The sequence below is a fragment of the Stenella coeruleoalba genome, assembly GCF_951394435.1.
Source record: "Stenella coeruleoalba genome assembly, chromosome: 6".
Classification (NCBI taxonomy): domain Eukaryota; kingdom Metazoa; phylum Chordata; class Mammalia; order Artiodactyla; family Delphinidae; genus Stenella; species Stenella coeruleoalba.
Genome location: NC_137151.1, coordinates 67,016,657 through 67,039,562, shown reverse-complemented (window position 1 = coordinate 67,039,562; position 22,906 = coordinate 67,016,657). Strand labels below are relative to the sequence as shown.

The following is a 22,906-nucleotide window of genomic DNA, read 5'->3' as shown; positions in this document are numbered from 1 at the left end:
GCCTTTCATTTTGTACTCTCTGTCCCGTAAAATCCAAGCTGGTAGTGTTTCTGCTGGTATAAAGTTCCCAAGAATCTTGTGGATCTTTCATGTATGACACAAGGATTCACTCCATTAGACAAGAGGATCCTCTATGATTCTTTTCTAGATAATTTCATCGCTATTTTTGGCTTCTGCAGAGAAGGCTAAGAGGATCTATGAGTCACCCACTTCATCTTTTTAAAGACTGTTTATGTGATGAATACTCTGACTTCTCTGGAGTATTAGCAAAAGGTTGTCCAGACATCCTTCTTTTTAAGAGCAGCTTTGACCATGAATCTCAATTTTGGTGTATTTTGTACTCTGAATAAGATGAGAATTTCTTAAAACATTAAATCCTGGGGGGTTTTTTGGTTGAACATTTCTTCCCTTTGATTTACCTCTCTCTTCTTACATTTTAATATAAACAGTGAGAAGAAACCAGTCCACACCTTCAACACTCTATTTGGAAATTTCCTAATTTCTTACATGTTTGGCTTTCTGCATAACTATAGGATACAGTTTTGCTAAGCTTTCTTTCATAATAACAAGGATTCCTCCAGTTTTCAGAACATGTTTCTCATTTCCTTCTGAGTTCTCACCAGTGGCACCTCTACTATCTACTGATGGTCCATTCATGACAATTTAGGTGTTCTCTAAGGCTGTTTGTGTTTTCCGTACTATGCTCCTCGTGGAATTCCTTGCATCCTCACTTGGCAGAGTTGTTAACATTCGTATTTCTGCTAGTAGTCCGTTCAAGGCAGTCTAAGGTTATTTTTAAATCATGCCCCTCAAAATTCTCCTAGCCTCTTGCCCACTGCCCAATTCCAAAGCCACTTCCATATTTTTAGGTGTTTATTATCGGAACATCCCATTTCCAGGTACCAAGATCTGTAGTAGTTTCCTACTGCTGCTGTAACAAATTACCACAAATTCAGTGAGTTCAAACAACACTAATTTATTATCTTACAGTTTTGGAGATCACAAATCCAAAATGGGTCTCCCTGGGCTAAAGTCAGGGTGTTGTCAGGGCTGTGTTACTCTAGAAGAGAATGCATCTTCTTGCTGTTTGTTTCCAGCTTCTAGAGGCCCTGCCCATATTGCTTGGTTCGTGATCCCCTTCCATCTGCAAGCCAGCAGTAGCAAGTCAAGTCTTTCTCATGTTATGTCACTGTGATTCTGAGATGTCTGCCCTTCTCTCTGCACTTAAGGCCTCTTGTAATTACATCCCCAAAGGGTAATCCGGAATAAATCCCTATTTCATTTATTTATGTAAAGATTTTTTTGATGTGGATCATTTTTAAAGTCTTTATTGAATTTGTTACAATGTTGCTTCTGTTTTTTATGTTTTGGCTTTTTGGCCACGAGGCATGTGGGATCTTAGCTCCCCGACCAGGGATTGAACCCGCACCCCCTGCATTGGAAGGTGAAGTCTTAACCACTGGACCACCAGGGAAGTCCCTAAATCCCTATTTTAAAGTCAGCTAATTAGCAACTTTAATTCCATCTGCTACTTTAATTCTCCTTTGTTGTGTAACTTAGCGTACTCACATGTCCAAGGATTAGGATGTGGACATCTTTATGGGGCCATTACTTTACACACCACACTGGCACTTGGTGTAAGTCGTTAGTTCTCAATTCAGTTTTAATTCTATTGTGAACATTGGGATCTTCAGAAGCAGACTAGTTTCATCCTTCCCACACACCCCCGTTTCTTTTCCCCAGTGATACTTAAAAAAAAAAAAAAAATTTGAGGTGAAATTTGCATAACATACAAGTAGCCACTTAAAAGCATATACAGGGACTTCCCTGGTGGCGCAGTGGATAAGAATCCGCCTGCCAGTACAGGGGACCCGGGTCCAAGCCCTAGTCTGGGAAGATCCCGCATGCCACAGAGCAGCTAAGCCCGTGCGCCACAAATATTGAGCCTGCACTCTAGAGCCTGCATGCCACAACTACTGAGCCCACGTGCCACAACTACTGAAGTCCACGTGCCCTAGAGCCTGTGCTCTGCAACAAGAGAAGCCGCCGCATTGAGAAGCCCGCGCACTGCAATGAAGAGTAACCCTGCTTGCCGAAACTAGAGAAAGCCCGCACACAGCAACGAAGACCCAACACTGCCATAAATAAATAAATAAATTTATTTATTTAAAAAAAAAAAAAGCACATATAGTTCAGTGGCATTTAGTGCGTTCACAATGTTATGCAACCACAACCTCCCTTTAGTTTCAAAACACTTTATTCACCCAGAACACCTAATGCGCATTAATCAGTCACTCCCCATGCCTCCCTCCCTACATCCTCCTGGTAACAAATAATCTGCTTTCTCTATGTTTGTTTTCTCTATGTCTGTTTGCCTCTTCTGGATACTTCATTAAAAAGAATCATACAGTATGTGTCTATCCTTATGGCAGTACCACACTCTTTTGATGAATATAACTTTTTTTTTTTTCTTTTCGGCATGCGGGCTGCTCCGGACGCGCAGGCTCAGCGGCCATGGCTCACGGGCCTAGCCATTGCACGGCATGTGTAATCTTCCCAGACCAGGGCACGAACCCCTGTCCCCTGCATCGGCAGGCGGACTCTCAACCATTGTGCCACCAGGGAAGCCATGATGAATATAACTTTGTTTTAATTTTTGAGATAGGAAGTGTAAGTCCTCTAACTTTTTCTTTTTCAATATTGTTTTGTCTGTTTGAGGACCCTTGCATTTCCATATGAATTTAAGAATCAGCTTTCCCATTTTAGTAAAATGGGTGATGTGTATTTTGATCAGGATTACTGTGGATCACTTTGGGGAGGGTTGCCCTCTTAACAATAGTAGGTCTTCTAATTCATGAACACAGAAGTCCTTTCATTTAATTAGTATGCTTTCATTTCTTTAGCAATATTTTGTAGTTTTTAGTGTGCAGGTCACTTCCTGAGTTAAATTTATTCCTACGTATTTTATTCTTTTGGATTCTATCATAAATTGAATTGTATTCTTAATATCTTTTTTAGATTGTTCAATTGCTGGTGTATACAAACACATCTGATTTTTTTTTATAATTTTATTTATTTATTTATTGGGCTGAGTTGGGTCTTCATTGCTGCGCGCGGGCTTTCTCTAGTTGCGGTGAGCAGAGGGTACTCTCTGTTTCAGTGCACAGGCTTCTCATTGTGGTGGCTTCTTTTGTTGCGGAGTATGGGCTCTAGGCATGCGGGCTTCAGTAGTTGTGGCACGCGGGCTCAGTAGTTGTGGCTTGGGGGCTCTAGAGCACAGGCTCAGTAGTTGTGGCGAACAGGCTTAGTTGCTCTGCGGCATGTGGGATCTTCCCAGACCAGAGATCAAACCTGTGTCCCCTGCATTGGCAGGTGGATTCTTAACCACTGCAACACCAGGGAAGTCCCTAGGTTATTTTTAGATATCCATGATCGCAAAATGGTAAGAGTCACTGCCCAAGAAAGTCAATAGTATTTAATATTTAATATTTAATTTAATAGTATTTAGACAGTATTTAAATAGACAATATTTAATACTGTCTATGAAATCTGCTTATTGATGCTTTAAAACCAAGCAGAGAGAAATTAATATATATATACATTTTTTTTTTTGCTGTTTATTTGAAGTTTTATAGTAGTAATAATCAAAATGCAGTAAGGAAATAGCAAAGTTCTTCTGCTGCTGCTGCTGAAAGTTACCGTTAACCTTTAGTGAGAATTGTATGTTTCATATTAGGATTAGACCTATAAAATAATGCTCTGAGGTCAAAGCTTTTGAACTCAATGAAGTATTTGTGTGCATTTGCTTTAGCTATAGGGATGTGGACTATTTATATTTGAACCACAGTACAAACATATTAACAACTGGAACTAGTAAATAGCAAATATGCATTACATTATATACTACAAGATTAACCAAACAGTATTCAACAAACTAAGTTATCATGGAGTTAATTGACATTGATTTATTATTAACTCAGAAGAAAAGTAGCTATTGAAAACTACTACCAACTCAAGACAACAAAATATCTTCCCTCCAAATTGCAGAAATTCCCAGCCATCTGTGTGTGTATTAGCTGTACAGTTTTGCATGATAGCCAAACTTCTTAGTAGAATACCGTATCAAAAATTTTAGGAAACTAAATTAGTCATATGAATTTTAATTTATGAATACTAAATTTAGCTATACTTTAACTCAGTAAAAACCAAAGTATAGAATTGTATTTTATTCCTGTATAGAAATAAACAGAATATTTACATATTTTTAAAAAATTAGTTCTGAGCCCATCCTATGTTCAACCAGTGGGCCTAAAACCATATTTTAAGAATAGGAAGTTATGATATTCTTATACAGGTGATTTCCATTGGTGGCATATATACCAATCCAGAAGCTATTTGCCAAAATTCCTATGGCTTTACTTTACTGGGCTAGTTGAGATATTATCAATTTTAGTTTCCAAACCTCATTTTTAAAAAATATCACCTTACCCCCTTCTTCTTTCATTCCATCTGCATGAATGTTTCACATTCACAATGCAACATTTAGTTCTCTGAATTTAAGCAGCCGCTGCAACTATACAGCTATATTCAGTATAATAAAATCCAGTGATTGTATTAACCTAAGACTGGGTAGAGAGATTTAATTTTAAATGTTTACTTCTTCACTCTTAAGATATTTCTAATGGAATGCTAACTGAATTTCTTGGAGGTTTTTTATTGTTTCATTTGAATACCCTTTCTTGAGAATTAGTGAATTTAATTAGCATCTAGCTAAAGGGAAATAGCGTTTATACTGAATGTTGCTGAGGGACCTGCACCAAGCGTAAATAAGTCATACTTAGGTTAGGAGCTTAACCAAATACACCCAGAACACATAAGTAAACAAACAAGGGCTTGAATGTGATAGATAAAAGCAATTTTTTCAATATTGGTGTATGAAATGGAAGTTGTTTTGTTGTTGAGTGGTTTTTTTCCTCTTCCTTTCACTTTAATGATACAGAATCATTTTTTCTTAGGAAATGTTATAATATGTATATGTCTTGTTATGGTTCTACATACATTAAACTACAGTTGAACCCTGAACAACATGAGGGTTGGGGCTCCACCCCTCCCACAGTTGAAAATTGAGCGCATAACTTTACAGCTGGCCTCTGTGTCTGCAGTTCCGCATCCACAGATTCAGCCAGCTACAGATCATGTAGTACTGTAATATGTATTTATTTTTAAAAATCTTAGTATAAGTGGACCTGCATGGTTCAAACCCTTGTTGTTCAAGGGTTAGCTGCAATTATTTTTCAAATTTATATAGGAATATTTGAAATAAATAATAAAACAACCATAAAGTACTTTCAAGTCTTATGCCTGTTTATATTTATTAATAATTTGATGGTTTGACTATAGTTTTAGCATCCCTATATCTCAGTTATTCACTAGCACATGGAAGCAGAGAAGGGAAAAATGTCTTAGTTTCTTTCTTTCTTTTTTTAAACCAGCACCCAAATTGGACTGATTCCCTTTGTAGTGATTTCCCAGTACTCTTAAAGTGAAATGAAATTCTTTGCTTGGCCTAAAAGTCCATACAGAAGCTGCCCCCCTGCTTTACGTCTTTTGCTGACAGCATCTTTGACTATGTTCTGATACTTGCATTTTTTCCTCTCCTCATATATCAACCTGTTTCTATCTTAGTGTCTTTGTACTTGCTTTAAGCTATGTCTAGAACATACTCCCCTAGGTCCTTTTTGATATTTAGATCAAGATTACCTCCCTAAAACTCAGTGCAAGTTAGTGTAATACAGTTATTATCACACCACCCTTTCTAATTTTCTTCATAACTCTTACTGTTATTTGGGATTATTTTATTTCTGGACTAAATTGTTTCTCTTCTGCTTTCTTACCCCCACTATGGAGTGTAAGTTCAAACCAGAGTGTAAGGAGAAACTGTCCTTTTCATTGTATCCTTAAGATCTAAATTCTAGAATATCACTTGATTCGTGGTACTCATTAAATAGTTGTTGAATTTATGAATCAGTCAATTGTTCCATCTGTAAGTATTAGATGTATTCTGAAGAATACCTTCAATAAGATGTATTCTGAGGAATGCTTTTGGCTTATGTATTTTGGGCTGAAAGTTGTCAACATTTTAGTATTTCCATTTGATTAATTTTATCTTATTTTTTGTTGGTTGTTAATAAGAAATAATAAGTGTTAATCTTAATATCTAGAATTACAATTCCATTTTGACAGGTTGACTTTGGCAGAATATCATGAACAGGAAGAAATTTTCAAACTTAGACTAGGACATCTCAAAAAGGTATGTGAAGCATATGCTGGATTTTTAGTTTACCAGAGGTTGTGGAAAGTTGTGTTATAAGTTTCTTATTGAAGAAGTCAAAACTTAAGAGAGAAAGCACTTAAATTAAAAACTTTGGACCAAAAAAGAGGGGCATTAAAGTTGCATTTTTATGTTGAATATATTAAAATAACATTCCTTTACCTTGTGGCAACTTACAGACATTTGAGATGCTGATGATACCATGTCCCTGTAATGGAGGAATGATTCCTGGCCAGACCTCCAGGTTCTTACAATTACTCTGTTAGATGCTATCTTTTTGTTAAAAAGTGCTTCATATTTAAGATGAAATGTAAGATTCCATATTGTTTGTGTCCATTTCATAATAAATTGAAATAAGTATAAATTAATAACAAACATGTTTCTTTGACTTAACTTTGAAGACATTGAATGCTCAATTAAATGTTTCAATTAAAATATGTACATTGGCAAATTTAGAAGAACCTGATCATCAGTAATAATATGAAGTGATATAATTTAGAAAAACATTGTTATATGTTATTAGTAAACTTTTATAATGTGTAGCTTTGTACTTATTTGTAAACTCTGAAATTGTAATCAGTTCATTGTTTTTTAGTTCAAACCACTTAAAGAAATAATAGAGTAGATTTTCCCCCTCAAAATGAAGTTACCGACAGATATAAAATTCTTTGCCTTTGATCCAATTTTTTAATTCTGCTTTCTGCTTGTCACATTACTTACGTTTCTTTAATAGGCTGAATAATAGCTAAACCTGAGTTAGTGAACTAATTGAAGATAGTGTCTATGAAGTCATCTCCCTGGGGTAGGGTAAGGTAGGTCAGAGAAGCCCATTCTTGCAGCAGCTACCATCTCACTATAGATGTTTTTGTTTTTGGAATGTTATCACCATGCTTCAGATCCCTGCCATTTAACTACAGGGAAAAGAAGAAAATTATATTTTGTGTACATATGTATGTGTGTATATGTATATACACATATATATATGTGTGTAATTTGTGTTAGTGTTCTTTACTATGTCATATCTGTCTATTCCCCTGCTCAGAAAAGTTTCAACCTAAACTACTTGAACAGTAAATTCTAAAATGATTTATTCTGCTCTGTTTTGTTTTTGTATTCTATTGTAATTATTGACATTTCTCTTGCTCTTTGGTGTAAGTAGGCAACTTCAGTCTGTTTTGTATCCGATGGAGTTGTAATGGGACTACGGAAGGGAAGAGGGGATTTTGTAGTTCATAATTAGTACAAGTATTTGTCTGCCCACTTAAGCTATTCTGATAATAAATTCATAGAGACCTGTGTTTGATATCCCATATAAAGATTTATCAATTATTTTCTAACCAGCCTCTCATGATAATGGGATACTAAAGAATATAATTAACTGGAGGGTTATTATTTTCACATATAATAGTAAATTTCAAGTTACTCTTTCTAATGATGAGATTTTACATGTTTTATTTTATGAAAACTTATTATAAAATCTGAAATTGTAAAGCAGTTAAATTAGGAATCAGCTATTTGTATTACAAAAACACTTAAAAGGATTCAGAGGAGGGTTTGTTTTTATTTTTGGTTGGTGGGTGGTTGGTTGATTTTAAAGCTTTACTGGTACATTGAAAATATTTCATTTCTCTGAAACACTTCTATTTTGTAAGTGAGGTACATATACTTAAATGTCTAGATATTACGTAAACAGTTGTAAGCTGTTGTAGATTACTACACCTTTTCTTCTAACCTCCATATTATCTTCTTTCCCAGTGTTTGACTTCTCCATGTTTTGTATTTACTCATTCTTTCTAATAATTGTCCCCTTCATGATCTTTTTCCTATTTAATTTTTTTTCAGCTTTTATCAAATTTACTGAACAGTTTTAGATTTCTAACTTTATCTTCTTCTTAACCAATTTACAACATTACTTTTCTTTGATCTCCGTCATGGAATATTTTGGGAGAGTGGATGAAATAATGCTGAAATATACTATCATGTCTTGAATTCTCACATTTTCTTCTGAAAGACTATTTTGGGTGAGGAGAATGAATGCATTATGAAGAAAGTGGCTAGTAGTACATACAGAGAACAAAATCGAGTAAGTAGTGTCACCTTAGAGCACAAATAAATAGCAGTTGTCTGCTTACCACTGGATATTAATTTTTGAGTCATACAATTTAAAAATAATAATCATTCAGTTACATGTGTTAAAAATAGGTTATTTGGCATTCTAAAGCACAGTTGGAAAGTAGGGCATTAAAAATAGGTCATTTTGTTTTCTAAAACACAGGTAGATTGGACACTTTTAACACATAGAGAGCAAGCTTGAGTTAAAAGAAAAGATGTTATCACCTCTATCTTAAGCCAACATGAACTATGCCCTGACATGTAACTATATAGCTTCTGCCATAGGCTGGATCTGATCTGTATTTGGTGTCCATGTAACCTGCATAGGAATTAATCATGTGACCTACATCAGCTTAGGGTTTAGATATGAAGCCCAGCATACTCTTGCATTAGCAAGGGTGACTCTTAGTCTCCCTTTAATAAAAACTCTTGAAGTTAAATGGAATTATTAGATTAAATTTGTTGACACCAAAGGAAAAAATGTCCATCATTGACAAAACCCATACCATTTGGACATAGGAGACTAGAAGGCCTATTTACTTTTTCTTGAGATAAATAATTTAGGATGTGCATTGTGTTTCATAAAGATAATCATAATAATTGAATAGAGAAGCTGAAATATGAGAAAGTATATTTACCATTGAATAAATCATAAAATTCAGTTCATATTCTATACTATTCTGTAGGGTTAGAAACATAATAAATCCAAATCCAATGAATCTGTTAGTGTGACAGAGTAACAAATGAGAGTTGAGCAGTAAGTCCATGGCTAAAATAAATACATACTTCTGGCAACCACCAAATAGTAAATGTAAACTTACTTAAGAGCTTATTTTGTTTTGAAATTAGGAAAGTTATTATGCAGCATCATCTTTTTTTAATATAGCAAGGATTATTTAATATTTATTGTTTTAGTTATTAATCAGTTTGTGAAATTATTGCTCACTCATTCACCAAAATTCACTTTATTTCCACACTGCCTAAATCAGGCATGATTCAAATTCCCATTTCAGGAGAATTACATAATATTCCATTTTATTCACTTTGAAGTTTTAACCATTCTAAAGTGAACATTAATGTTAAATTTGAATGCCAAGATCTTCTCTGTTTGCTTTGTCTAAATTAATACAGCTAGTAACTGGCAAAGCGAAACTTGAACCTTTTCTCACTGCTATTTCTTTTTTTTTTTCTCCTATTTCAGTGGCAGTACCCCTACGCTTTATTCCTACAGTTCTCTAGTTGTAGATAAATAGCAAGTTGATCCTTTTGTATTCAGAAGAATTAATTCACTTGTAGCTTTCTCTGCATGTTTCTTAGAGTAGTGTGAATGTTTGCTCTTTTTTTTCCCCCCAGAAACATGCTGTTTCATTTTCATTGCAGATAAAGGAGAGCAGTTAAGTTTTCCACACACACATACTTCTTTCTTTCCCTTATATATTACTTTCCTTGGGTATCCTGTTAGTGACTGTTCTATCAACTAGAATATTTCTTTATTATTAGCTGCTTCATTGTTTTTCATTCTAAGTTTATTTTTAAAGGTCAACAGGGAAAAGCACTTTTTTTGGCTAAAATGTGTGAATACACTCTAGTATAATTTTACCTTTTATAGAGCTAAAGATTTAATTGAATAGAACAGAAAAGAACTATGTAGTAAAGTATATGGAGACTGTACAAATTATTCCTAAAACTTATTAAAAAATAACTTTTTTGCTACTAGTAATTATGCACAAACTTCCTTAATTATCACTCATTAAAAGCTTGTAGTTGCAATGGGAATAATTTCCTGTCTTCAAAAAGTTGTTCCTTTGAGGCAGAGCAACTAAATCCCATTTAAAATCCCATTGCACCTGTGCCACATGTGGAGTCTCTGGATTTAAGGAAACTAATAAACCACATACCAGTTAGCTTTTATGGTTGATCCTGTTTTGATACCAGTCTTTGATACATTCTGGTCATGGGAAAGTCATTTATCTTTGTGATTTGAGGAGTTCTGCTAGGTTGTTGTTTGTATAGTTCAGATCTTTATTCTGGAACTGAAGAAAACTACGTGGATGTGCTTTCCAAGAATTGTTACTAAACTAACACAAACAACTTTTTAAAAAATCCCTGAAAAACCGTTTTCCTTGTAATAGATTATCTCCATAGTCATATTATCATTTAAAAGATACAAGTTACCAATCATAATATGCCAAAATAAAGAGGAAGTAAGAATTTTGAAAGTTATTGGGACCAATAACTATGTCATGCCACCGCTATTATTCAAGTTTGTGATGTGAACAACACGTGGAGGTGTTGCTCCTTATTTTCTAGTCTTCGAATTTTTTTGTCTTCTGGATTTTAAATATTTGATTAGTTGGAGAGAATGCATATAGAAGATTTGACATCTCAATGTGGAATATTAGATAGTATTGTAGGGATTGGCTTTAATGTATGTGTTTTGGTGTGTGTGTGTGTGTGTGAGAGAGAGAGAGAGAGAGAGAGAGAGAGAGAGAGAGAGAGAAGCCCTGAATATAAGTGTCAGAAATTTTTATTGGAAAAACATAACCAACTTGTAATTGAAACAGGATTAGTCAAGAACCATCAGCACCAACACAAGTGTATCTTTGCAGACCGAAGGAATCAGCTAAACAATTACAGTCATCTCAATCTCTACTAAAACAAAAATCGCATCCAACATGCCACCTGACACCATTTCTTTCTCTCTCTCTCCTTTGCTCCTTGCGATGTGGCATTCATCTCTCCTTGTGCCTCCGTTCTGAAGAGATAACAGTATAGCAACAACTCTGCCACTGAAATCCTGTTCTCTGACCGATTTTGGCACCTGCAAAGAGAAACAACCAGTAACAGGCAGCCGCAGCATCAGTATTAATCTTCCATGATGAAATCTTTACAGGTCAAGAACAAGCACACAGCTCTTTTCTCACTCCTTCACAGTGGACCATGCAACTAGTTGAAATGGAAGACAATGGATTGTCTGCAAGCCTTTTGAACAGTGGAGGATACAGGGCATTGGTTTTAGGTGAATTAACCCCCAAATATTCTTGAAGTTTGATATCTCCTTTGGTCTTTCTTTCTAGAATACCACTGTCATCTGATTTTTCAAATCCTTAGTATGACCACAAAGAATAAGTTTGCATATGTGGCATCTCGTCACTTTAGTTTCGAATAAAAGTATGAAAATAATTAATGCTAGAGGGCTTAATCTCTAAAACTGTGTGTGCACCTTTATATTCAAGAAATTTTTTTCTCAGAGCCAACCACATTGTACATTATGTTTCTCTAGAACATAACACAAGATGCTACTTGTGTAGGAAGTAGTTTTCAGTGGAAATCTAGTGAAAATGCATTACACTAGAAAAAGTCACCATTAAGCCCATGAAGAATATTATGAGGTTCCTGACTTCTTGGCATGTGTGGGCAAGAAAAGTGCCAAGAAGAGTGTTGGAATTCTAAACTTGACATTTTGTGCTTAGTACTGCTTCCATTTAAAAATGAGTACCATCTATGAAAGCTGCCTGTGCTGAGAGAACGTGGAACTAGCTGTAGATAGGAAAGCTCCCAGTGTATACTCTACTTCCTACTCCCATTGTAAACCTACATATTCCTGGCTTTTTCCCCACCATTTATAATTATACATCTTTACTTGGTAGTAGATGATTGTTCACTTACCAAAGTGAAAATTTAGCAGTACAATGTGTTTTACTTCTGTAGTGTTTGATATTAATCCAGTTGTTATATAGGCAATGGAATTTTTTTAATTTTGGAAAGAATCTTAGAAGTCAAGTTAACCATTGGTTAGAGCAGGGTTTAATTTATTCAGGTTTGTAAGTTCAGTGTAGAGATCACTGTTTCACAAAAAAGAGAGAACAATTGCTTGGCCACTGGCCAAGAACTGTAACTCCATGCCGTTTATATGCATATGTACAGAGAGAGTCTAGAAGATTAGGTTCTTCTCATTATTGTGTAGAAAGTTAAATCTTTTCATACTTAAAAAAAATACGGAATCCACCAAAGTCCTGAAAAAAGGTTAAAAGGAGGCAGAAAGCTGGAGGAAAGTATAGTAGTGAGGCATTGTACCTGTATGTGCTAAGGCTTGGTGTCAGTACCTTGGCTAGTGTTTTTAACATCAAGGAATTTCATCCCCCGAATACAGTACCTGTGATTTCTTTTTCAGTAAGTGTACTAAATATTTAAAGTTTGCCAGAGAGTTGAACTGTTACATATATTTGCTGCTGAGAAGATAGGGTTGGATTTGTTTAAACAGAATGGGGGAACTGACAGAATTAAAACCCGTCCATTTCAACACTTACTCCCATTTAAGGGTTTTGATGTATATATTTATGCATTTGAAGAGAGATTAATGACCCCCCACCCCCCAAAGAAGGAAATGAAGTGCAGAGAGAGGAAAACATTAAGGTTCTAAAGTAATTAAGTCAGTTAAACACACCTGAGGTATGTTTGATGCAGTATGCTCCCCTCAGTAATATCCAGCTCAGTGATTGAGGATGGGCATGGAGGGAGCATATATATAGTTAGGAAAGAAAACCTCCCTAGGAATTTCATAATATTTGTCCCTTCTCCTCCTCCTACCCTAGTCCTCAATCTATACAACCATACTCAAGCAAAAATAGGATTATGGGCAGTAGTTTCAAAACCCATCTCTATACATTGAATGTGGTTTTTTTGTTGGTTGGTTCATATTTCCAATGGCTCATGTCTCTCATATCCATATTTAAGATATATTAAAGAATATAATGGAGAAAAATTTAAAGACATTTAATAAGGATAAATTTGAAGTAAATCGGTAAAAATTTTCTTAATTCTTTTTTTCTGCACTGCCCTTTCTTTTAGCCTTTAATAGTGCCTTTTGTTAATTTCACATTTCGCTCTCCTGGTGATAAACTTTTAGAATGACATTATAAATATTTAATGAAATTAAAACTTAATTTGAGGACCTGGAGATACTAACTTTTGAGGGATTCGTATTGCTCATACTACTAAATGAATTTGGTGTTAAACTTGTTGAAACCTCATTCTGAACTAGTTTTCCCAGATGGACTAATGCTGTTATGGTGCTGTTGAATATATTATTGTAAGTGATAAGCTTTTCTCTGCTTTCACCATCTTCATAATATACCACACAGAATTCTTCTGCCAACCCTCATGGATTATAGGCAAGCTGAGAACGATATATCAGAAAATACTTTCTGTCTTATCTTGGCTTTATAGAAAGGCTGCTCTTCGAAATTGAGGGTTTTTTTTTGTGGGGCTGACATGTAACATACATTAAAGATTTGCTAAAGAAGTTTAAACTAGGATGTTTAATTTTTTTAGGAAATCCATTAGTTTTACATGTGAAAATGCATTTTATAACTCTTTAAGCTTTATAGTTTAATGCCTACACACCCCCACTTAAAAAACAAAATTGCCATTAAAGGAAATGCTCAAAAATACCCCAAATCTGCCTGGCAGTTTTAATCTGACATTTTACAGAGATTCTGCTGTTGCTGTAACGTAATTTTAGCTTAGAATGTTAAGCCAAGAGGATACTAAGTTGCCAGGAAGGACTTTGATTACAAATAGAAAGCATTTCTATGCTAAATATCTGGTGAGGGACAAACTGGTTTTACTGTCCATATAAATTTTTAAAAGTTAAAATTTTAGAAGGTGGTATGTTTTGCAGGTTACTTAAATGATGAGGCAATATTGAGATCTGTTGTATACTTGTCTAACCTGGGTATTTTAATATATTTAAGTAATTCAGAATATTAGATCTTATTTTAAAATACTGTTAAAATAGCTGTAGTGTGTACTGTTAAGGTCCATTGCTATATCTTTTTGTTTAAATGGAAAAGAGCCATGTCCTGTTATTGTATGTGATTACCAAACCTACCTCTCTCTTTAATGGGATCTTTTCTTACTCATGTCCCTTCCACACCATAATTGTCTACAGAGACCAGTTCCCTTCCAGAGATGCTGTTTGTTTCTTCTTAGACCTTCTCTGCTTTAATTGCTTAGCTGGTGGATGACTTGAGGATTGAAACTTGGTGTTCTTACTAAACATGATCTAGCTGTCTGAATTGCCTCTCTTTTTTATTTTAATAATTTGGACTACCTTTGCCATGCGTTACAGGATTCCATTCCATAATGATTCAGATCAGTTTTGAGCCCAGGTCTGCCTTGCTTCTCCTGAACCCTCTGAAAACAATTAATTCTGAGGATGGCCCAGAGGCTAATGTCAGTCTCAAGCAAGGAGAGCGTGGCCTACAGTATATAGATCTTTGGAAATGATCTGCAGTAAAGATAAGTTTAGTTGCTAAGACTACCATATTCTAGACTGTTGTACCTTGGGGCTAAACCAAAACTGGGCCTTGCCCCTTTCTGTAAGGAGAGGATACTAAGCAGTATTGCCTAGTGTTTGCCTAAAAGTATGTGTATTAATCTGTTCAGGCTGCCATAACAAAATACCATAGACTGGATAGCTTAAACAAGAGAAATGTATTTCTCACAGTTCTAGAGGCTGCAAGTCTAAGATCAAGGTCCAGCAGGGTTTAGTTTCTGATGGGGCTCTCTTCCTGGTCTGTAGATGGCCATCTTCTCAGGCCTTCACATGATTTTTTTCTCTGTGCTCCCACAAAGAGATGGTGGGAGCCACTAATCCCATCCTGAGGGCTCCACTCTCGGGACCTAAGCTAGCTCTAATTACCTCACAGAGTCCCTTTCTCCAGATACTATCACATTGGGGTTTAGGGCTTAGACATACAAAATTTGGGAGGAATACAAACCTTCAATCCATAATAGCATGTATACTTTTTCTCAGTGGGATTTGAGAGAAGTTACTTAGAGTTATTGAATTATCTTTCCTCTAGAATTGTGTCACTTTAAGGCCCAGGATATTGTGGAATAAATATTAAATTACAATATGGAAGATGTAAATATATTTCACTGAGGACTATGGAGGATTTATGTCTATTTGCATATGACTTTGTTATAGTTCCTTCCCTTGACATGCCTCTTAAATACCTAGGATCCAGCTTTTCTTTTAAACTAGTGCTCCTGACATTTTGTTTCTTCCTGTAAACTTTACAATTCAAACTGAATGAAGCTTGCCTGTGCTTTTGTATTGTAAGATCTTATGGGGCATACTTGTCATGTTTTATAGAGGGTAAAAAGCTTGCTTAGCTGGCACAGACGTACATTTTATTTTCTTTAGTAAGTATATTATGATATTGATTACTGCCATTGTATAAACATCTGAAGATTACCAAAAATTATAAAACAAATGTAATGTGTCAACAATCTAGTTGAATCTCATAATTATATATTTATGAGTTAATAAAATTTAATATCTATAAATTCATTTTTAAAATAGTATCCCCATACCACATTTTTCAAATGAAAGCTGAAACAAATATTTTTGCTGGTATTCTAATAGGCATTTCACCGTTTTATCAGATTATTTAAAATTATACCAACTTACTGTTTACTAGCTTCCTACATGTATAAGAAATTAATGGCAGGTTTTAAGGCAGCAGACATTAGTAATCTGAAGAAAGAAAGTTACCACTTTCTGTGTTCTGTGGCATAAATGAATTTGAATTTTTTCATACTCATGGGCACAGCTATATGGCCAATTTCTTATTCTACTTTATATAACTAAATGGAGACAACTGAACTGTGGTTTGATTTTATTGTTTCAAAGCTTTTTAATCTATTTCCTCTCCTTATAATGAATCTTCAGTTATTTAATCCCCTGGGACATTATCTTACCTTTTTTCTTTTTTCATTAAAATTAGAAATATTTGTAACTGAAGCTACATTAAATGAGGAAATTTCAGAGAATTTAGTGTATCTATTTTAGAAAACTCTCCCCAAAATTTTAGAAAAGTTCATCTTCACTTAAATTTATTTATTTTTCTTTCTTTTTTTACTTAAATTTTATTTTGAAGGTTTCTATGTATCATCTAATGCCTAATTTACATTAAATATCTCTGCAACAAGTAGTGGTTGTTTCATTTTAAAATAACTGAAATAATCTTAAGGTCAGGTGGAATATGAACAACATACTTAGATTTAGTTTTTTAATCTGTGAATGTTTGTTTTTTGTTTTTCTTTATGATACTTAGAATATTCCTTTCACTTTAAGCCTTAGATACAGGTGTAATAGACTTTATATCTCTATTATCTGCTTTACGATGAAGTAATATTTATATTTTCAAAGTAAATTTCAGAACTATTAATTTTTTGAGATAAAGGATTTTAAAAAAAAATCAGAAGATAAATCATTAAGAGACAGTGCTAATGAAAAACAAATATTTAAATAACCTCTATTCCATGTGGTATAGATTTATAATGGTAGTGGTACACATTTAGGCCAAGGCAATCTGGATTAGTTTACTTAATAAATAGTTATTCAAAAATATTATAAAATTGGGCATTCATAGAACTTTTCACTGAAATTTGTTATGTTCTTGTTTGTTAAGTAGTACTTAAATTTATACTGACAAATCAAGAGGTATGTGTGTAATGGGTGATTTTATTTGTTTTGGTGTCTAATTTTTTTAAATGTTCTAAAAATTATATATTTTGAGACATGAAAAATATTTATCAAAATGTTTAGATTAAATGAATGTTAAAGTAAATTTCTTTAGGATTTGCCTAGGTCTGCTCTGATAACTAAGGATCTGCCACAGCTATTCGTAAAATTTTTGTTTTAAGAGTCTCTTTAAAATTGTAGTGGGATTTATCCAAAGTGAGTGGTCAGACTGTGTGTGTGTGTGTGTGTGTGTGTGTGTGTGTGTGTGTGTGTGTGTGTGTGTGTGTGTGTGTGTGTGTATTCCAAATGTTGTAAGGTCTCAGAATAATCAGTAGTTCTGTCTCCTACCTTTCTTCCTCTTTTAACTGTTGTGAAATATCTTCATTTCATTTGTTTTGTACTAGTAAATTATTCCCTCGTAAATTAAAATTTGGATGTACCAGAAATAAAACTTTGAGCTCATTTTGTGTTATAAGTCAGTTTCAGACTACCTTGCAGTCATTTTCAGTTTAGACATTATAAAAATAGATTTCTTGTGGTATAGAATAAAAGTCAGCATCTCGTTAGGTATAAAGATTTTCATGTGGAGGATGGTTTCTTGAAATAGGCTTTTGCCTTATCTCTTTCTATCTTTCAGGCATTGAAAAGAGCACTTTGGTCTTTTAACTCAGTGGAACTTTATAATACACTATTCTTCCCATCACTGTAAAAAATTGGTGCATGAGTAAAAATATCTTTTTTATATCACAAATAAATTGAGCTTGTTATAGTCCCCTCTCTTCATTTTCAGGAAGAGGCAGAAATTCAGGCAGAACTTGAACGTTTGGAAAGAGTCAGAAATCTTCACATTCGAGAGCTCAAAAGAATAAATAATGAAGATAATTCACAGTAAGTCATTATTTGTATTTCACAGTTTTACATAATAAAAGTTTTTTCTCCCCTTGGAGATCATAAACAGAGTATTTCCTTGTTGGGGGGCTTCTCACCATAGACCTCAAGTCCTTCCCATGGCTCAGAAGGCCTCGTTTGATCTGGTCTCTGGCCACCTCACCACCCCATCTCTCTCATCCTCCCCTCACTTATATGTCGTAGACACACTGGCCCCCTCAAACATGTCTCACTTGTTCCCTCAAGGCTTTTGTGCTCGCCATTTCCTCTTCCTGAAATGTTCCTCCTCTAAATATCTGAGTGGCTTACTCCTTATTTCACTCCCCATGGTCATTAGAGAAGCCACCCTGTCTAAAATAGCAGTCCTTGCCTCACTCCATCCCCTATCTCAGTATCCTTGCCTTACTTTATTTGTTCTTAGCATTTATCACTATTTGGAATTACAAATTTTTTTTTTTTCAGTTATTTTATCTGTTTCCTTTCACTTGAATGTAAGCTACATAAGAGCAGGGACTTAGTTTTGTTCTTGCTATATCCCCAGAACCTAGATCAGTGCCTGGCATATGGTAGGCACAGAATAAATATTTGTTAACTAAATACCAAAGTTAATATTATAGTAGTGAGGAAAAAATTATTTCAACCAAAGGGATTTCAGTAAGCCATGTATCCAGCATTATGTAAAAACTGGAGAAGAAATAGAAAAGTAGTTTAAGTTATAGTCTCTGTCCTTAATCCCTAATCATCAAAATGACATTAAACGCTAAAGGAATTCAAAGGATAGAAAATATATGTGGGCTGGTGGGAATTTTATGAAGAAGATAGAAATTAAGCAAGGCATTAATTGGATTTAGTCAATGTAGAGGACAGGAAGGATGTCTTTTTACACTTTAAGACTTATGTAATTTAAATCTTCATGACCTAATACAAGTGTCAGAATTGGAAGTGGCCTATTTCTGCCGTGAAATACAAATATCTTGCTTAAAAGAGGGGCTATTTATGATCATCTCTGTATGAACGCAATCATTCCAATGTATAATGTCAGTGAAATAATATAGTTATGTAATATCCTTAATTGTACCAGATGAAAATTCTGATAACGCAGATAAGACAAAACTAATTTAAAACTGGCTCTTCTGAAAATTATGTCCAAACTTGTGGATATTACTTAATCCACTTGTTGAAAATTAAATAAATTGTTACAGCTTTACATTTTTCTTTTCTTTCTTTTTTTCTTCTTTTGGCTGTGTGGCTTGCAGGATTTTAGTTCCCCAGCCAGGGATTGAACCTGGGTCATGGCAGTGAAAGCGCCAAGTCCTAACCACTGGACCACCAGGGAATTCCCTACATTTTGCTTTAAAACTAACAGAAATCTCTTTTATTTATAAGTTCTCAGGAAAAGCTTAAATTATCAAAGCTGTGTTGATATTGAATATCATGTGTTTGCATCTGGAATTACAAAGCTATCATTGATATTTTTTTTCCTTAAATATCAAGAGTGTACATTTTGGAACCACATTTTTCTGCTAACCCCTGCCATGTATTAGCTGTTGACCTTGGACAAGTTACTTAACCTTTCTGTGCAGTAGTGCCCTCATCTGTAAAATAGAGGTAGTAGCAGGGCCTACTTCAAAGGGTTGGTTAAGAACCAAATGAGATAATACAGGTGAGTGCTTAATGTATAGCAGGTGCAATAAGCTTTAAATAGTAATAGTATTGTCTGTGGTGGTTTTTTTTAAAGGATTTCTTTTTTGATTGGGAAATAAATTTTTATTTATAAAAGGCAAAGGCTGTAAAATTTCACCATGGATGAAAGCCAGTTTATAAATATAATTATTTTTAATCATATATCAATATTATAAAACTTGATTAACTGTAACTCCCAAAATAAAAGTATATTTTTCCAAGGGAAGTAATTCCTGCTGAATAGATACGGGATTTCATAAAGCTCTTAGTAATACAGTAGTCGGTAGGTCTTTATCACAGTGCTATAATTGGTCATTGAACCTGAATATTCGGCTATAAATGTTAAGCTTTGTGAACACCAGAGCGTTAAGATGGGTGATAGTCATGCAGTTAGAGAAGGAAAAGAAGTATGGAATGGAATTCAAAATTAGCAGAAGAGTAGCTGAAAAAGAAGTAGCTGGGAGTAGAATAAGAGCTAACTTTGTTGTGGACGAAACCTTTTTGTGGGTGTTTTCATGTGCCTGAGTGTTTTTTTCCCCACCCTTAAGGTTCAAAGATCACCCAACGTTAAATGAAAGATATTTATTACTCCATCTGCTTGGTAGAGGTGGCTTTAGTGAAGTGTATAAGGTAATGTACATTTTTTTCCTGTTCTTCATACTAATATGACAAAGATATAGGAATATGTGGTTAAGAAGTACATGTCTTTTTATTGATTTTATCATTTTTTGACTGTTTTTATGTCCTCTCATTACAAAAAAGAGTCTGTGGTGGCTTACACTGTCTTATCTCAAGAGTCTTAAAAACTATCCTTGTGCCTTTGCAGTCCCTCTGATATTTGGTACCTGGTTATCACTAGCCAGTCTGATACAAGTAATAACCACCATTAGAATCAAGATAGGCAGGTAGCCATTTAATATAGTACATTTATGGAAAGGTTGTATCCCTTAATTTAAACATGTGTCACAAGTCTTACATGTCCTGAATTTACCCTAATTTCTACCTATTTTAAGGCCAGTGTTTCTCAAATGTGTATTTATAAATGTAGAAATATTTACTCATATGTTTAATGCTTTATACCTTACTTTTTTTCCACTTTATGTTATCTTTCTGCCCAACCTTTAAATATTGAAGTTCCTATGGTCTCATCATTCTTGTGCTCCTTTCAGATATATCCCCCTCCCATTCACTAAGTTATCACCTATTTGATTTCAGATACAGATGTATAGATACATAGCTATCTACCCCACACTCTCCTTCTGAGCCCCGTACCTGCTGGTTTATATGACTTAATCTGTTCACCTCATGTGGATGCTTCATAAGCACTGCAAACTCACATCTGAAATAGAAGTTATCTCTTCTCCCAACGCGCCCCCCCCGCTTTTTAACACTGCTCCCTACTTTAATACACAGCACTGCCATTTACCTGCCCAGTCCCTCAAGTGAAAAACATAAAAGCCATCCTTCAATTCACCTTGCCCTTAACTCCCTTCCCCCAACATAACCAGTCCCTGGTATCTGTCATTATTAATGTCATTATTAATGTCATTAAGCTCTCCTAAATCCAGCAATGACCCTTCTCCCTCTCTCTTAGTGCAGGGCCTCATTGTCTCTTGTTGCATTGCCTAGCTGATCACCTTTTTTCTGGGCATTGAGTTTCTCCAGTTCATTTGTGTGTGCTGCAGCTAGAGTGGCCTTGTTGTAAAATGCAGTCTGATCATCTCACTCCCCTGCTTATAAGCCCCAGTGGCTTCCCATTTGCTCTTAGCATAAAGTCACATGAAGGTCATAGCTTCACCTTAAACTTCAATTCCTATAGAAGGCTTCCCTGTTAGTCTGCCTTTGATTAGCTCCTTGGAACACTTGGTGCTTCATTATGTATTGGTATAGTCAGCGATTAAGACCTTGGGTTCTGAAGCCAGACAGGCTGGGTTTGAATCCTGGCTAATTCTGACTGCTGTATAAACTTGGGCTTATTGCTTACCATCCTCTGCCTGTCTTCACCTGGGAAAGCTAATAGTACCTACATCATAGGATCATTATAGTGATTAAATGAACTATCACAGGAAAATCACAAAGAACTTCGTTGCTGAGAAATGTAAGCTCATTAGATTATTAGAAATCCTCTCTGTTCAACGAGACACCCTGTATCCAGTTCTGACTCTGGGGCAAATTATGGGATTTGGATTCAGAGAACTTCATTTCTGATCTTGGTTCAACCATGAACTATGTTTTGTTTTGTTAACTTGGATGAGCATTAAGTGTCACCCATCAAGAGTGATCTGTGAGCTCTCTTCCAATTCCTATTTCTCTGATTCTAATGGTAGTTCATCCTCAGGCACTTAATGGTTGAATAGTCTTAGGCCACAAGGTAGAAAAGAAGGTCATAATGTTGCTCACTGTGGACCTAAAAATCACCAAAAGTATAGTTAGCTAGCACTAGCTCCGCCGAGAAGTTGCCCGGCTTCTGAGCCTACTGATAGCTTTCATGACAGTCTTCTGCCACTGCCCAATAGTATTTCCATTGTTTTTAGCCCCATAGATAGGGTCTAAAAGGGACTTTTCTTTTGGAAGAAAAGGCATCTGTAGAAGTTAGAAAATGCAGATTGTGGGTCCCTAATGACTTGAACCCTCATTACTGATTTAAATACTAATGACAGCCCCTCCGACCCCTTCAAGTCCTTTCATTGTTGCCAGGTCGCTTGGTAAACAAAGTAGCTGACTGTAAGTCAAAAAATTGACTCTTCTCTATACCAAGGTGGAAAGCATTGAATCAGTTGCTCGGTGACTACCATCTTAGCTTTATGGGAAGGTATACTTTACTCTTCTAATCTTGGGAGAAAGATATGTCATATACAGTTATTATCATTATACATGGATGATAACTTTATTAGTGCTTAGAATTTTATTTTCTCCTATTTTTTTACTATGCTTGCCTTTGAGTTTTATAAAAGCTTTTTTGCTTTCTCTCACATGAACTTCTTTTATTCTCTTCTATTATATTTCTTAAAACTTAACTTTTAATATTATAATGAGCTAATGTTTATTGGATATTTATTATGAATCATATATTATTCTGAACACTTTATACGTTTCACCCCATTTAGTCAACAACCCAAACTTCATGAGACTGAGGCTATTAGAGAGGGTATTAAGCACAAAGTCATGCAGCTAATAAATTCATCTGACTCCAAAGTGAATATTCTTAATTACTGCATCCTATATTATTTCTGATCCCATGCTTTTATAATTTCGTGACAAGCAGTTTACCCCTACTGCTTATTTTAAGGTTAAATTGATAGAGGCAGTGGGAACTAGGAACCTTCTTCCTAATAAATATGTAAGCTTTTAGTGTT

At 34.9% G+C, this 22,906-nt stretch overlaps 1 protein-coding gene across 3 annotated transcripts in view; it reads left to right on the top strand.

The window, feature by feature from the left end:
* TLK1 (tousled like kinase 1) overlaps positions 1-22,906 on the top strand; it is a 214,316-nt gene that overhangs the window by 173,881 nt on the left and 17,529 nt on the right. For all 3 annotated transcript variants that reach the window (XM_079924295.1, XM_079924294.1, XM_079924296.1), the window contains exons 12-14: positions 6,244-6,310; positions 17,770-17,867; positions 20,099-20,180. In XM_079924295.1, the coding sequence (XP_079780421.1) occupies positions 6,244-6,310; positions 17,770-17,867; positions 20,099-20,180 (247 nt within the window). The remainder of the gene's footprint in view (positions 1-6,243; positions 6,311-17,769; positions 17,868-20,098; positions 20,181-22,906) is intronic.